Below are 16303 nucleotides of genomic sequence, written 5' to 3' on the forward strand. Positions count from 1 at the left end.
GAAAAGTTCGAAGAAGAAATGATTTGATGAAGAAACTAGTTTTCATAATAGAATACATTTAACTTCTCTAGTTTATGTTACAAACAAAACAAGGAGAGAAACTTTAAAATTATAACATTAAGTATAGGATTTAGAAAAATATTTACAATATTATGGAAAACTTAAACCCATAAAAAGCTCAAAAAACAAGTCATAAAAAATAGACAAAATTAAATTTGCCATATTAAAATAAAAAGCTTTTAAAATCTCATATTAAATGCAATTTCCAACCTTGTAAAAATATTCTATAAAAATTATTATAAATTATATAAGATACTATACTTAATTGGATCAATGCTATAGCCTATAATACCACAAAATGTGCTAGGTAGCTCTGTTGCCTTTTGGCATTTCTCAAAGATAACTAGCAAACTATGCCCAACATACAACATGGTCAAACAATGGCGTTGTTTTATGATATTGATCATGGTTTTTATTTCTTTTTCAAAAAAAAAATGGATTTTATTAATAGTGCTCATGTTTGTGCAAAATGACATTTTTATAAGTGACCAAACAATGACAACTTTTTTTCCTTTTTGGGAATAAATAATGACATAAAATTTCAGGTATTCGTTCTTATCAAACCTATTTGAAAAAAAGGGTCAGATCGAAATAATCAACTCATACTCACTGGGTTATTTTGAGCTCCTACATCATATTCAACCAAGTTTTTGTAGCCAAACATATCCATAAATATTCTACTAATATCAGTCGCTGTTTTAATCACGCATATCACAGATTCAAAGCCAACTACAGGGACGATCTCGTCTTGCCCTGCAATATTTGCGTTGAGATGGATTTGACTGAAAAGGTAGGTCAGCCCTTTTGAGAAGGGTGATTCCATCCATCGGTAAACGAAAAAACTATTGCCTCTCTTCATGACCAAAAATGCCAGTGCAAACTACCTTGTATCTGGACTAAGATCTCCATATGAAACCAATCCCCTTTGTCCTGGTGGAGAGCTTGATCTTGACTTGCTGGAAGATGCCGGTGTTCTATTACGACGCCTTGGCGGTGAGGGATTTGGAGACCTGGAAACAGATGGTTCTTTGCTCCCAGACCTGGACCTGGACCTGGACCTTGACCTCCTGCTACTCTTAATTGGGGAGCGTTGATGATCAATCCGGGGACCCAGACGAGATTTAAGTCTCTCACTAACAAGGGGTCGCTTGTCTGAGGGACTAGGACTACGGATAGGACTACGGCTACGATCCCTGTAACGCCTATGACTGCGCCCTGGACTACGAGAAATGCTCCTACTTCGACTTCTGCGACCTCGATGCCTATAGGGAACATAGGAGAACAATAAACAAATGAAAATATGCATAAGTATAACAATTCATATTAAATGCCAAAACATCAAGAAGCAGCATCATTGGACTATCAAAGATTCAAGTGCAATGAAAAAAGCAAGTCTGATAGAGTTTCATTATATTCTTTGAGAAAGAAAGTGAACCTGGGAGGGCTCTCCCCTCTAATTGGACTTCGGTTACGCCTATGTGGTGGTGATCTTTCAGGATAACGTCTGTAGCTTGAATACCTTCCAAGATGAGGAAAGCATAAATAAAAATATTAACTGCATAAATGTTTTAATAATACCATTTTAATTATCAAAACAAAATGCTGAAGTTACCTATCATTTCTTCTAGGTAAATTTAGTCCTCCATAACGATAACCACGAGGCGAACGATCTGGAGAAGGAGTTCGATAGCGACGTGCATATGAGTAGCGGTCAGTAAACCCACGGCCTTTTCTAACACGCTTTGGATTGCCATTAGGAGACGGGCTTCTTGTTAAGCCCTGGACAAGATTTGGAGCATTATGTTCAGGGGCTTTGCGAATGGGACTCCTTGAAGATATTCTATTCTCCCTACCAAAATTTCTAACAGGGCTATCACGAGGGTTTCTTTTAGGACTCGAGCTAGGACTTCTCACAGGGCTCCCTCTTAACCTTCTTTTGGGAGATGGACTTCTGCAAATCAAAGTAATATCCAAACTCAGCTTCAAAACTCCAGATGTACATGGTTGCCACTCCAGTAAAGTATCCAATATGCAGCAAAAAAATTTCATGACAAAAACAAATAAGGCAATAAGCCAGTGAAAGAAACCTTGACTGATTTGAGTCAGAATGTCGAGTATCAATTTTAGCCTCCGCATTGTTTACAAGTTTCGGAGATAATTCACCCTCCTCTTGGGATGAAGTCCCCTTATTAGTCTTCATCTCAGAACTCCTATGCCGTTCTACATCAGTGTCTCTAGCTCCTCGAGAAATTTCCACATCTGTGAATCCAAATCAACCAAGTTTTAAGTTGATTTGTCAATGTGACAATATAAATTAATGAAACCAATTAAAATGCAAGTCTTAAGTTGGTTTATTACCCTTTTTCTCCAATGAGAGACGGCCATTTTTACGATTGTCACGGCTACTTCCACCACTGATACTTTCACTATCTGTGCCACTGGAACTATCTGATCTACTGGACAAGCAAGGTCATGATCAACATTAGTTTTAAAAAAAAAAAAACCAAGGATACAATGAAATTTAGGAAAGTTTGCACTTAAAATAATTATGATCACACCGTTTGGATATGCGCCTTGATCGTTTGTCCTTCCGACCTCTCTTCCTCTCCTTTTCTCTTACTTTCCTTTTCCTCCCCTGCTGGAATTTATCTTTTCTGGCAGATTTCTTCTTCCTATGCTTTCCATCACTAGAGCTTGAGTCAGATAATGATGAATCTGAATCTGAATCTGAATCCGATTCAGAATCAGAATAAGAAGACTCAGATTCAGAATCAGAGCTGTATGAATCTGATGATGAGTATCTTTTTCTTCTTCTTTTCTTTCGTTTGTCCTTCAATGACTTCTTTTGTCTTCCTCCACCCTTATCAGCACTATCATCAGAGGTTGGTACTTTCCCTGATTTTTTCTTCTCTGGGGAAAAATAAAACAATATCATCAAATAGACTGACAAAACAATCAATACTATTGCATCACAGTATGTATGAACCAAGCAACAATATCCAACAGCACCAACATTTACTTTTATTACCTTTCTCTTTCTCAACTACATCAGTAATTTTACTTGCAGAAGTTTCGCCACAATCTGCAATCTTTACAGGTCCGGAAGGTTTACCATCAGCGGATCCCAACTGCTCAATTCTCTCAAGTACATCCATTCCCTTCACAACTTTTCCAAAGACAACGTGTTTCCTGCAAAATTAGATTGAGATCACACAATTATTAGTAAATTCAGACTAATATAAGGAGAACAAGAATCCATGAACTTGAACATGAAATTTAGCAACGAGCATTTTAAAAATACCCATCAAGATGAGGCTGCCGCCTGAAGAGTATGAAGAACTGTGACCCGTTTGTGTTTGGACCGCTATTTGCCATAGAGAGAAAACCAGGTCCATCATGTGTAAGCTTAAAATTCTCATCTGCAAAGCAAATGAAATAACGCATCACCAATGAAGAATATTTAATAAGCATGCCATTAAGTGCCCACACAAATAATCACCTGCAAACTTTCCTCCATAAATACTTTCTCCACCAGTACCTACAAACCAACCAAGTGTTGTTAAATATAAGGGCACGAATGTAGGAGTCAATAGGAAAATTGCATTGGTAGGAAGGGATTGCAGAGAAAGATGTCATACCATTTCCCTTGGAAAAATCCCCACCCTGTAGGACCAAAGATAAACAAAATGCAAATGTTAATTATAATTAAAACTTGTTGAATAGATAGCTAAAATCACACTTGTACAGAAGCAATTTGAATGATGCAAATGTTCAAAAGAGATTTAAACAACATACTTGGGCCATGAATCCTTTGATTATTCGATGAAAATGTGAACCCTTGTAATGAAGGGGTTTGTCAGTAGACTTCCCGATGCCCTTCTCACCTACAGCCATAAGCAAAGCAATTTTGATAGTGTTGGCAACTGCTTTTACACCCAAAAAGAATAAAAATGGCAGATCACACAAATAAGACAAGTTTGAGCATTATTTAGTTTTTTGCTTTCTTTTTCAAGCTTGAACTAGTTGAAGCATGCACAAATACTTCCAGAATCTAGGATTCAAGATAACATAATAGAATATAAGAAAAAGCCAATTAGGATTTATTCATTTATTGATTTAGTCTACTTTTGTTAACAAATCATAAATAACAAGACATGAAGATTTTTGTTCCTGCAACCACTCTTAACGGAAACTAAATAATACATAATAGCAAGAAAATCAAATCATCAGCAGAATACATAAAAAAAAATAATAATAAAAGAGAATGGCTAAATTACCAGTGCAGAGTGCTCGGAAATTTTCTGCTGTCTTGGGGACCACATTAGCAAAAAGCTGCACATTTCAAAAGAACAAATTTATATGCACCCTAAAGATAAACTGCTTGGCTTAAAGTTTCTTCCATAAATTGAAGGAAAGCCAGAAGCTCAAATAAATGAAACAAGCTGCTAGTTTGGTGTTTCACCTCAATAACAATTCTTTCCACAGAATCTCCATCAATTGAAACATCAAGAAAAACATGAGGGTTTTTCTTCTTGCTCATAGCTCCTTCATTAAAAAAAAAAAAAAAAACACACACGCACACACTCACAGGGGTCAGAGAGAGAGAGAGAGAGAGAGAGAGAGAGAGAGAGAGAGAGAGAGAGTGACAGCAAAGGACGCTTGAGAGAAAAAAGAAGCACTTAGCAATGTAGCATATCAAGAGAGAGACCGGTTACAAGCATGTCTTCACATCAACAATTTGTGTTATGAAAAGGAGACCAATTAACGCTTAAGCATTGAACTACGAAATTAGGATCATAATGGTGATACAATCCATATGTTGGACAACTAAATTACCAATATACGACTTCTAAGTTTCTGATAGCTCAGAAAATCAACAAAATCTGCTATGCAAGTTCAAGTTTCTGAATCAGAAATCTTTAGTCCTTCCAAATGATGACAAAAACTAGTTCTTCCTCAATCTACCCAATGCCTAATTTACTGCCTAAACTGTCTAACGATAAATGTTTTACAAGAATATTATCAAGGACCGTAGATTTTACTGCTTTCGTGTTCAACCTCTTGATAAGGAAACTGATTCGGCTCTCAAACTAGAAACCTTAATGTTTAATTATAAATTATTTTCACCTTGGGTTTACTGGTTCATAACTATAATAATCACAAAGGGAAAAAATTCGAAAAGTAATGTGAAAGAACCCACTTAAAGAATAGTAAATATGATCATAATTCCACCAAAATATATACATATATTCATTCCAAATTAAACCCTTAAACCCTACCTACTCCAATCACATTGCGAGAACTGAGAAGTTTCATCTGAATAAATACATACTTAGTAGCAGTGTGAAATTAGGCACTTTTTAAACGCATTTTATTCGAACACCAAGAAACACTAAACCCTAATGTTCCGTTCAATACCCAGAATCCTACAAAACCCTAAACCAAATTTTCCGGTCGACCTAAGTTTCAGGCAGAAAAGATGTGTACTCGCGACCAGTACCACCCAAAACATCGAACATTATACCAAGTATAAACGAAGACAAAGAATTTAAACACGAAAAAATGGAGTAGAGAAGAAAAAGGAAAGCATACCGAAGCTTGAGAAGCAACTTCAACTTCGTAGGGAGTGAACTAGTGAAACTGACTCAGTGAACTCAGATCAGAACTCCGAGTTACAAATTACGGTGGCGGCGAAGAGAACAATCAATGAAAAACATAAGAACTTTAGGAATCTTCGGTTATCTTTTAAGACAAAATGGGCTTCGGCCCATGTTTCTTCTTTAAACCATGGCAGCTATACGTTAAAATAGGGAAATTTACAAAAATACTGGAATTTGGGTTAACTTTTACAAAAATACTGTTACACGGAAATTTTTTCAAAAATACTGTATTTTTATAAAACACCAGTAAAACACAAAGCAGAACAACTCAAAACAACAGTAGAACACTAGTAAAACACTAGTAGAACACCAGTAAAAACTTAACACAGTATACTGCAGTATGAAACTTATAAAAAAACACAGTAAAAAAGTAAAAAATACGTCTGGCAGTATTTTTGTAAAAAAATGGCAAAAGTTAGTATACCATGTAAATTTCCCTTAAAATATTTACATCCTCAGCAATTCAGCATGTTACAGAAAAAAAAATAAAGAAATCTTACAAAAAAATGTTTTTTTTTTAAGTTTTAACAAAAAAAAAATATATAATTTTGTGTGAAACTACTACATTATAAACTAAAATAGGCAATATAAGGGTGAAAATCGTTTTTCGCGCGGCTAATTTAATTTTTTTAAGTAATATAATAAAAAATAACTATTTATTCATTTAAAATTGTTGTAATTATTGTATCTTATATGTTTTTATCACGAGGAAATTACACTCTATACCCTTTTTATATTGTCCTCTTTTATTTTTACCTTCTTTTTTAAAATCTATCATTTTTACCTCTTTTTTTAAACATTGTACCAATTTTGCCCCTGACACTTCAAGATACTCTCCATGTGATTCTCTTATGTAAGGGTATTTGGGTACAATACATATAAAAAGAGGTATGTTTCAAATAAATATAAAATTAGAGGTAAATTTGATTAATTGATGAATAAAAGAGGCATTTTTCAACTTACCCCTTTTATCACTGTATTTCACATGTTGTCATCACCGTAACTAATTTGTTGTCAGAGAAAACCTTTCCGTCCATGTTACTCGTTATTCTTAATTGATATGTTTAAATTTCATATGATAACGTGAATATAAAATTTTAAATTGTTAATATAAAATATATGGAAGGTTATTTTTAAATATTTTATGTTAATATTGTTGATGATATTTTTAAAATTTAGATTATTTTTGAATTTGATATTTATATACATTTTTAAAAAAAAAATTAAATTTAATATTAAAAAAAGTAAGAATGAAGTCAAGGGTGGAGCCAGGACGAAAAATTTAGGGGGGCCAATTATTAAAACAAAATATTTTTATAAAATTGCACGTTACAAAAATTATTAATAAGGAGTGTTTAGATATAATTGTATAATTACTATGATATTAATTTCCTAATTATACATTTTAATAATTATATTATATTTTAAAATAAATTATGTATTTTAATGTAAAAGTGATAATTTCATATTAATTTTTATTGTTTTGTTTCGTAAAATAATTAGGAATTACATAAAAAATCATATTATATAATAATTAATATTTAAGATTGAATTTTTTAATAATTATAATAAATTTTTTAAATATTTTTTAATATACTAGTAATTAATTAGTCAAAATTCTTTTTCGTTCCAAATATTCATGCCAAGTGTTAAAGTTATTATATTTTTTTTCTAGATTAAAAATAGGGAAATTACCTTATATATTGTTTTTTTTAATTTTTTTTTCAAATTTACGGTTTGGATTTCTAAAGTGGTTACAGTGCTAGTTGCAATAGAGATTTTTGTACGATTTTTTGTTGCAATTTAAGTTGTAGCGCTAGTTGCAATCGGGATTTCTATGTAGAATTCCGTAAAAATACAAAAAAAAAAAAAAAAAATGTTTTAAAGTGTAAAAGTAAAAAAGCCCCAATTTTTCTTTTTGTAAGCAAATAAAAATATCATTTTGTGTAACAGTAGATAATAGAAATTACAAAATAATATTTCTGTAAAAGAAAAATGCTATTGAACTTGGAATACAAAAGTATATGTAATATTTTAAGTGACACATTTTTTATTTAATAAATTATAAATTTTAATTATATATCTCTAAAAAAATTTAAAATAACAATATTTTTAAAAGTTTTGTTTTAATGGTGCGAGATAGGAGCTGCCATACCTGAACTAAATTTTCAGGACGTTCAGAGTTATTAGCTATGACAATGAGAGAAAGCTTCGGCGATTAGAGAGCTTCATCTTTTTTTCTCTTTCTAGAACTCGAAATGTTTTGATCCATCTTCAGCGCAATAACCTCCTCCCTAGTTCAGTTCAAAGTCACTTCAGCGCACGAAATCCAATAAAAAGCTAATATATTAAATTTTTATTTGGTTTATTAAATTATTTTTTTATATATTAATACTTAATTCAACTGTCTTGAATTGTTAGATTAAATACATTCGGATCCTATATATAAATATCTTTTTTAATTCTTGTATTATTCTACAATTAAGTTGTAATATATCTTAATTTATTTTTTATAGTAATAAAATTTCTAACAAACTATCCTTGTCTATGTTCAAATCTCGGGAATTGTTAGATTTTTATTTGCCCCATAATTTATGGTATGATTGTTTGTTAATTACGATTATCCTTGGTCGTTTTGCTATTTCTTTTTATTTTATATAATAAATAATAGGATTATTATTTCTCAATTTTTATTGGAAAATATTTAGCTAATAGTTATTGATAGGTGTAATTTGTCACATGTTTATTTGGATTGGAGATCTAACATACTTCACCCTTCTTTTTAGTCCTTACAATTGAGTTGTAATATATTTTGATTTATTTTCTATTATAATAATTAAAATTTCTCACAGACTATCTTTGTCCATGTTCAAATTTGGGAGATTTTCAAATTTTTATTGGCCCCATATTATTATGGTGTGGTTGTTTGTTAATTATGATCGTAATCGTTATGGTTGGTTGTTTTGTCATTTTCTTTTATTCTAAAATAAATTTTTATTGAAAGATTTTGAGTGATAGTTATTGATAAGTATGATTTGTCACATATTCATTTGGATTGACGATCTAACATATTTAGCACATCTTTAATGTTTCAATGCTAGCGACTTATTGGAATGGTGTAATTAGAATTTTTATTCCTATTTTTGTAAACGATATGGTTTGTCTATCTCGTTAATTCTATTCTTTTGGGTGATTATCATGTAATATTGGACTATTGTCTTCATTTTTAAAATAATAATAATAAATAAATCAATAGTTTTCTCGTTAGATAATTATTACTATGTAATTCGAAATTTAAGAAAATAAATTATTTTAAAGAGAACTTATGTAACTAATTATTTTTAAAAAATAAATCTGTTGAGAATCATGGGGTTCCATCTCAAAACCAATTGATAATGAGTGGAATAGTCCATGTTCTTATATATGGCTCAATTCTCTACCATTTATTCTATGTGGGACAATGTCCACAACATTTCCCCTCAAGATGATGACTATGTTTTGCTCATCAATCTTGAACCGTATCAAAGTGGACACGGTCACTATCTGTATAGGTGCGGATCGGATAAGATCACTTGCCCGCAAGAGGATATGGCTCTGATACCATGTTGATAATCATGAGATTCCATCTCAAAACCAATTGGTGATGAGTGGAGTAGCCCATGTTCTTATATATGACTCAATTCTCTATCATTTATTCTATGTGGCACAATGTCCACAACAAAATCATTTATATAAAAAATTCCTAATATTAAATTTTTCAAGAAAATATGAGTAGTAGTTGTTAGACTTTTTATTTGGGCTTACATTAAGTTTTATTGGTTTTATTAAAACTTGGGTTGATTGGATAGTTCTTTGCTGTGTTAGCCCATGTTGTTGGTGATCAATTGTTAATGGGCTTAACATCTGTGAGTAAAGTCTAGGTGAAGCGAAGTGTGGGCTTTTCTAGTTATTGAAGCCTTTGATGAGCGAGCCCGGCCAACTAGGGTTTTGTAGCTAAGTCCTCCCTAACTCTATAAATACATATTGTCTCATCACAATTGTATACCTTTTGATAATCAGAGAAAATAAACTGCTTCTGATTTAGAGATCTAGGGAGGAAGACTTAGTTGATAGTATTGCACTATCGAATTGGAGTAACTGTTGTGGATCAATCAGAGATAATTGCTATGGATCAATCAGGTACACATACTCAATTATCATATACTATTATTGTGTTCTATGTTATATACAAATAGATCTTGGGTTAATTGTTAATTTATCTAACATGTGGTATCAGATTGCCTATTGTATATGATTTAGAACCTATAATTTTTTATAACAATTAATATGTATATGTTATTTTTTTTTTTCCAATTACATATTAATTTCGTTATTATTTTATGTTGAATTTTTTATTTTTCGATCTCAATCAGTTTAGGGGTTTTATTCCTCATTAAATTCTCTTTCTTTTGATATATTACTTGCATAAAATCATTGAGTAAATTAGGAAAATTTTAAGATTAATTTTTTTAGGGTTTATGTATTTTTCTTTATGAAATTCAATTTGGGATTTTTGATTCTATAGTTTATACACTAAAATTGGTGGTGCAAATCTCATTACCAACCAATTTACAATGTTTCTACATAGTTTAATTAGAATTCGGCTGCAACAAAAAAAAAAAAAAATCAAAATCGGGCATTTTTTTTGTTCTTAGTTTTCGGATTGAACACAATTCGATCGAGACCCTTATCATCATTAATACCCGAAATTAATACCATAGATTGATGAGAAATCGTGTCCCGAACAAAACCCATCAAGAATCGCGAGTTTTCGTGGTGTTTTTTGGCCGGAATTCGTCCGAGACCCGCACAACGGCCGAACCGGAGTCGTGCGACCCACCGGAGATCGGCTCGAGGTAGAAGATGACATCCAGCCAGCAACGCCCACTCGCGCAGGCGGCGCGTGGGGGCGCGTGGGACCCCGTCGGAGGTCGTTTTTCGACGTTTTTTTTTTCCAGCGTGCTTAAAATTCAATTTCTAATTTTTCTATGATTTTTAATTAATTTTTTGACTCCGTTTAATAATTATTATTATTTTAATGATAATTATGTAGTTAAAAAATTATTAAAAATAATTTTTGATAATTTTTCGAAATCTGTCGATCATAGAAAATTTTTTGAGTTCCTTCTCGTTCCATATGACATAGTCACTCTCTTATTTAATTTATTTTGACTATGTAGTCTCCACCAATTTTCTCATTAATCACATCTTTTGATTATTTGTTGTTCTAAAATTATAAAACTTGGTTGTTTGATACAAAAATAATGTGTTATGGTGGACACTTTATTTTTTTTATTATCAATATATTACAAGCAATTTATATATAACTTCTTGGAAATTTGGTTGAAAATTATTAAATTTTTAATGATTATTTTATTACCAAATTTCATATGTTATAGAAAATATTTATTTTGGTTGGCTATATGTGTAATTACTTGCCCAAAGGTAGTAGTTATACATATTAGTTCACATTCCATGAAGTGAGTTAATATTAAATGTGTATATTTTAATTATTTGCCCAAAGGTAATAATTTAAATATATATATTTATTATTATTTTTTGATTGAATTAATATATATTATTTAAGAAATTTATTTGCCCAAAGGTAATAAATTCTTAATTGATATGTATTTTTTTCTTTATTGTTAACTTCATGAAGGTAGATCATGTGTGTGTTATATTCTCACCCCAAAGGGGAGTTTATAATGACCAGTTGACTCTACAATATTTTCTAATTGCTTGGCTCATATGGCTTGATCAAGTTTTAATTTTTGGATTTTTCGGTCTCCTTTCTGCGAACAACAATAACGTTTTCATCTGAATTCTGAATGCTTCAACTTTAAGACATGGAAACGAGATGTGAAAATTGCTTTAGGCATAATAGATTTGGACTTATGCTTTCGAGAAGAAAAATCTGCTGATCTTATTCTAATATCAGAATTGTTGCCCAAAAATTCTTCATGCACAATGGAAAAAAAAAAAAATTCAAATCATCTTAGTCTCATTGCTGTGAAACGTTTAATTCCTGAACATCTTTTGGTGGTTTGCCAAACACCACAAATGCTAATGAATATTTCAAAACTATTTCACACTAGTGAAATCGCTGCAGTTGGACATCTTATGAATGCAATGACAACCATTCAGTATGAGGAATTCAAAAGAAGTGCGAGATTTTATTCTGCATTTTTTAATGTTCAGTCCAAGTTGAAAGATCATAATATTCCTCTTCCTAACTCTTTCATTATTCATCGAGCTCTTCATGCACTTCCTGCCTCTTTCAGCCTTATCAAGACAACCTAAACACTTATAGTAAAATATAAAGTGTTAGTAACCTTATTTCTCAGTATAAAGCTGAAACAAGCAAGCTAACAAAATGAAAAGAATGAGGCTTCTCACTTTGTTTCTCACCTCAAGCCCAACAAAGGATAAAGAAAATATGAAGAGAAACAACCACAACCAGAGGCTAAAAGATTTTAAGAAGATAAGTGAGAAGGAGTCAAAGCTTAAAGTGGCACTTATGTTAGCGATGATGTTATCTATGTTGGCACACTTATTCTTGAATTACAATTTAGTGTTCAGATTATTTTGAACAGTAATTTCTTGATTCCTACTTTTAAAGTAATTCAGTTTCGCTTCCGCTTTTAGTTAAACAAGAATTTCTTTTCATTTTGCAAATGATAATGTTGACATTATGATTGACTCTCGAATTATTGGAAATTGCTTTTATTCTGATGGTCTTTACAAGTTGTCATTGGCTCCTTTAGATTCCTCTTTTAATGTTGTGAATACTGTGGGTAAAAGACCTCATATTAAGGAAACATCCTTATTGTTATGGCACAAAAGATTGGGTCATATTTCCAGAGAAAGGGTTGATCGTTTAATTAAATCTGAAATACTTCCTCCTCTTGATGCTTCTGATTGGGATACTTGTGTTGATTGTACTCGTGGAAAATTGACTAAAACAAGAAAGAAAACTGCAAACCGCAGTCAATCTTTATTGGAAATTATCCACACAGACATCAGTGGTCCTTATTCCACCACGTTGTGCAGAAATAAGTATTTTATCACTTTTATCGATGATTTTTCTCGTTATGGATTCACCTATTTAATTAAAGAAAAATCTGACGCCCTTGATAAACTCAAAATTTTTCGAAATGAGGTTGAGAAACAATTAGGAAGAGTCATCAAAGTTGTTCATTCTGATCGTGGAGGAGAATATTATGGTCGTTATACAGAATCTGGACAACACATGGGGCTTTTTGCAGAGTACTTACAAGAAAATGGTATAGTTGCTCAATACACTATGCCTGGTTCACCTGAGCAAAATGGCGTTGCTGAAAGGAGAAATCGCACTCTCATGGATATGGTTAGAAGTATGATGAGTAGAACAAATCTTCCAGAGTTTTTATGGGGTGAAGCACTTATGACTGCAACTTATATTTTAAATCGTGTTCCCAGTAAATGCGATTCCCAAGACCCCTTTTGAGTTGTGGGTCGGGCGGAAGCCTAGTACGAATCATCTTCGTGTATGGGGTTGTCAGTGAAGTAAAGATTTATGATCCTAATTTGAAAAAGTTAGATCCGAGAACAAATCGCTGTTATTTCATTGGTTATCCAATGCGCTCAAAAGGCTATCGCTTTTGCTATCCTACTCGTGGTACGCGAATTGTTGAATCTCAGACTGCTAAATTTCTTGAATTTGATGTTGCTAAAAAAAATTCCTTCAACATCTCTTGAAATGGGGGAGTCCTCTAAAGGAATTTGTATTCCTATGTCATTTTCAAGAGATGATAACAGTAGTCTCCATCCTACTCCAGTTGGTAATGCTCCCATTGTTGATGAATATATTGCTCCCGATATCGAAGATGATGAAGGTCCTATTATTGATGAAGGGCCTATTAATGATGAAGCTCCTATTGTTAATGAGAATCCTGTTATTGAAGAAATTCCAGTTGTGGAAGATGTTATTCAAAACAATGATCAACAAAGAGAAGTTATTCCGAAAGTACCTCCTACAGAAGATCTCGGAGACAAAAGAAGTCAACAAAGTGTCATGATAATTTTGTTTATCTTGGAGAAGGAGAATATGATATTGATCATTTTGTGGATCCTGTCACTTTTAGTGAAGCACTTAATAGCCCACAATCTTCAAAATGGTTAGCAGCTACGGATGATGAGATCGACTCCATGAAGAAAAATGGTGTATGGGAGCTAGTTTTATTACACGATGGTTTTAAACCAATAGGTTGTAAGTGGATTTTAAAGGCTAAAAGGGATAAAAAGGGAATGATTGAAAGGTTTAAAGCGCGTTTAGTGGCTAAAGGCTTTACTCAAAGAGAAGGTATTGATTACACTGAAACTTTCTCACCTGTTTCCACTAAAGATTCATTCAGAATTATTATGGCCTTAGTTGCGCATTTTGATTTAGAGTTGCATCAAATGGATGTTAAAACTATTGTTCTGAATGGAGAATTGAGTGAGCAAATTTTTTATGTCTCAATACGAAGGCTTCGAGGAAAATGGAAATGACAATTTGTTTTGCAAATTGAAATGATCCATTTATTGTCTCAAACAGGCATCTCACCGGTAGTACTTGAAGTTTGATAAGGTTGTGACAACATTGGGTTTCATCGAGAACAAGTTTGACTAGTGTATTTATATGAAGATCAGTGGGAGTCGTTATATTTTTCTTGTTCTTTATGTAGATGACATTTTACTTGCCGGCGGTGATTTGTCACTACTAAATGAGACCAAAAATTTTCTGTCTTCCAATTTTGATATGAAAGATCTTGGAGAGGCATCCTATGTTTTGGGGATTGAGATCCATCGTGACAGGAATCGAAAAGTTCTTGGCTTATCTCAAGAAGCTTACATTAATCGTGTGCTCAAAAGGTTCAACATGGATTTGTGTAAAGCTGGTTCTGTTCCTATTCTGAAAGGGGACAAGTTCACTAAGCAGCAATGTCCTAAGAACGACTTGGAAAGAGGAGCAATGAAGAACATCCCTTATGCAAGTGTAGTAGGGAGTTTGATGTATGCTCAGGTTTGCACTCGACCTGACATAGCTTTCGTAGTCAATGTTCTTGGGAGATATTTATCTGATCCTGGCCTTGATCATTGGGTTGCAGCCAAGAAAGTTTTGAGATATTTGCAAAGAACGAAGAGTTTTATGCTTGTGTATAAGCGGAGTTGACAATCTTCGAGTTGTTGGTTATTCGATTAGGATTTTGGTGGTTGTGTAGATGATTTAAAGTCAACTTCTGGCTATATTTTCACTTTTGTTGGTGCTGCTATTTCTTGAAAAAGTGTTAAATAGACTTTAATCGTATCATCTACTATATATGTTGAATTTGTCGTATGTTATGGTGCATCTTTGCAAGCTTTATGGTTAAAGAATTTGATTTTAGAGATACGACTAGTTGATTCTATTTCCTCTCCTATACTAATCTATTGTGATAATAATATTGTTGTTTTCTTTTCAAAGAATAATGAGATTAGTAGTGCTTCCAAATATAAGGAAATAAAGTATCTCACTATTAAAGACTTGGTCAAGAAAGGAGACATTGTGATAGAATATTGAGAGACCAAGTTGTTGTTTGCAGATCCTCTAACCAAAGGATCAAGTGCCATATTGTTTGATAAACATGTTTTTGATATAGGCATTTTATAATCTTTTGTTCCTTTGGGTTAGTGGGAGTTTCTTGCTTTATCTTTTGAGATTACATTTATATGTAATTTACTTGTTGATGTTATGAACTACTTTGTGGGCCAATAATTTTTATTATTGGATGTTTATGCTTTCAGTTAGGCTTTGTTATATTCTCGAGAATAATTGAATTGAAAGCATGTAGTTCATATCTTGTTGTGATCATTGTATTTTAAGTATATTTACTAAAAGACAATGATATGTTATTGGCTTAATTCTTTAAGCATATTTAGTGACACTTACTTATTTTAAGTGGTGTATGTTTAATTTCACTGGCTTATTTATTAAGCATCACGGTATCAGTGAAATTGAGGAATCGATAAGGATATTATGTTATTTTAAATTGATCACATGTTGAACATAATTCCTTACCACACTGCTAGACTTATTGACCATGTCGATTTAATACTTTGGTATTTGTGATTATGAATGTCTTTTGTTGAGCTAAAAACAATATGACTGTCATAGTTCATTATCAAAGGTTAAATTGGACCGGTATGTTGAGATGCTATCAGAGAACTATCATTTTTTAAAGTGGCCACAAATGTTTTCCTGTTGTTCAACCCATGAGTCGTTTTCAAACAAAATTATTTTGATATATAATATATATGTATTAAAATCAATGTAGCCCAAGTGGGAGAATGTTAGACTTTTTATTTGGGCTTACATTAAGTTTTATTGGTTTTATTAAAACTTGGGTTGATTGGATAGTTCTTTGCTGTGTTAGCCCATGTTGTTGGTGATCAATTGTTAATGGGCTTAGCATACCGTGAGTAAAGTCTAGGTGAAGCGAAGTGTGGGCTTTTCTAGTTGATGAAGCCTTTGATGAGCGAGCCCG

General features: G+C 32.4%; 1 protein-coding gene across 5 annotated transcripts; it reads right to left on the bottom strand.

Moving 5' to 3' along the window:
- Positions 1–644: 644 nt before the first annotated feature.
- LOC115717462 (peptidyl-prolyl cis-trans isomerase CYP63) lies at positions 645–6188 on the bottom strand. 5 transcript variants are annotated; one of them, XM_061105407.1, is made up of 15 exons: positions 6145–6188; positions 5653–5854; positions 4523–4605; positions 4338–4392; positions 3856–3944; positions 3699–3723; positions 3560–3598; positions 3362–3479; positions 3089–3249; positions 2619–2970; positions 2419–2516; positions 2148–2319; positions 1673–2011; positions 1496–1579; positions 645–1322 (listed from the first exon to the last, which is right to left on the bottom strand). In XM_061105407.1, exons 3-15 carry the CDS (start codon positions 4598–4600, stop codon positions 941–943), a joined length of 1992 nt encoding a protein of 663 aa, XP_060961390.1. In that variant the 5' UTR covers positions 4601–4605; positions 5653–5854; positions 6145–6188; the 3' UTR covers positions 645–940. The 5 variants fall into 5 exon arrangements, with proteins under 5 accessions (XP_060961390.1, XP_030502393.2, XP_030502322.2 ...); XM_030646533.2 differs by lacking the exon at positions 6145–6188 and having other exon boundaries at positions 2419–2513; positions 5653–5864; XM_030646462.2 differs by lacking the exon at positions 6145–6188 and having other exon boundaries at positions 5653–5864.
- Between the last annotated feature and the right edge of the window lie 10115 nt (positions 6189–16303).

Source organism: Cannabis sativa, chromosome X (assembly GCF_029168945.1).
Source record: "Cannabis sativa cultivar Pink pepper isolate KNU-18-1 chromosome X, ASM2916894v1, whole genome shotgun sequence".
In the NCBI taxonomy this organism is placed as follows: domain Eukaryota; kingdom Viridiplantae; phylum Streptophyta; class Magnoliopsida; order Rosales; family Cannabaceae; genus Cannabis; species Cannabis sativa.

Coding starts and splice junctions, on each gene's coding strand:
- LOC115717462 (XM_061105405.1), bottom strand. CDS start 4,600: ATGAGCAAGAAGAAAAACCCTCATGTTTTTCTTGATGTTTCAATTGAT. Junction 3,599..3,698: donor GGATTTTTCCAAGGGAAATG/GTATGACATCTT, acceptor GTTGGTTTGTAG/GTACTGGTGGAGAAAGTATT. Junction 1,580..1,672: donor TTACCTAGAAGAAATGATAG/GTAACTTCAGCA, acceptor TCATCTTGGAAG/GTATTCAAGCTACAGACGTT.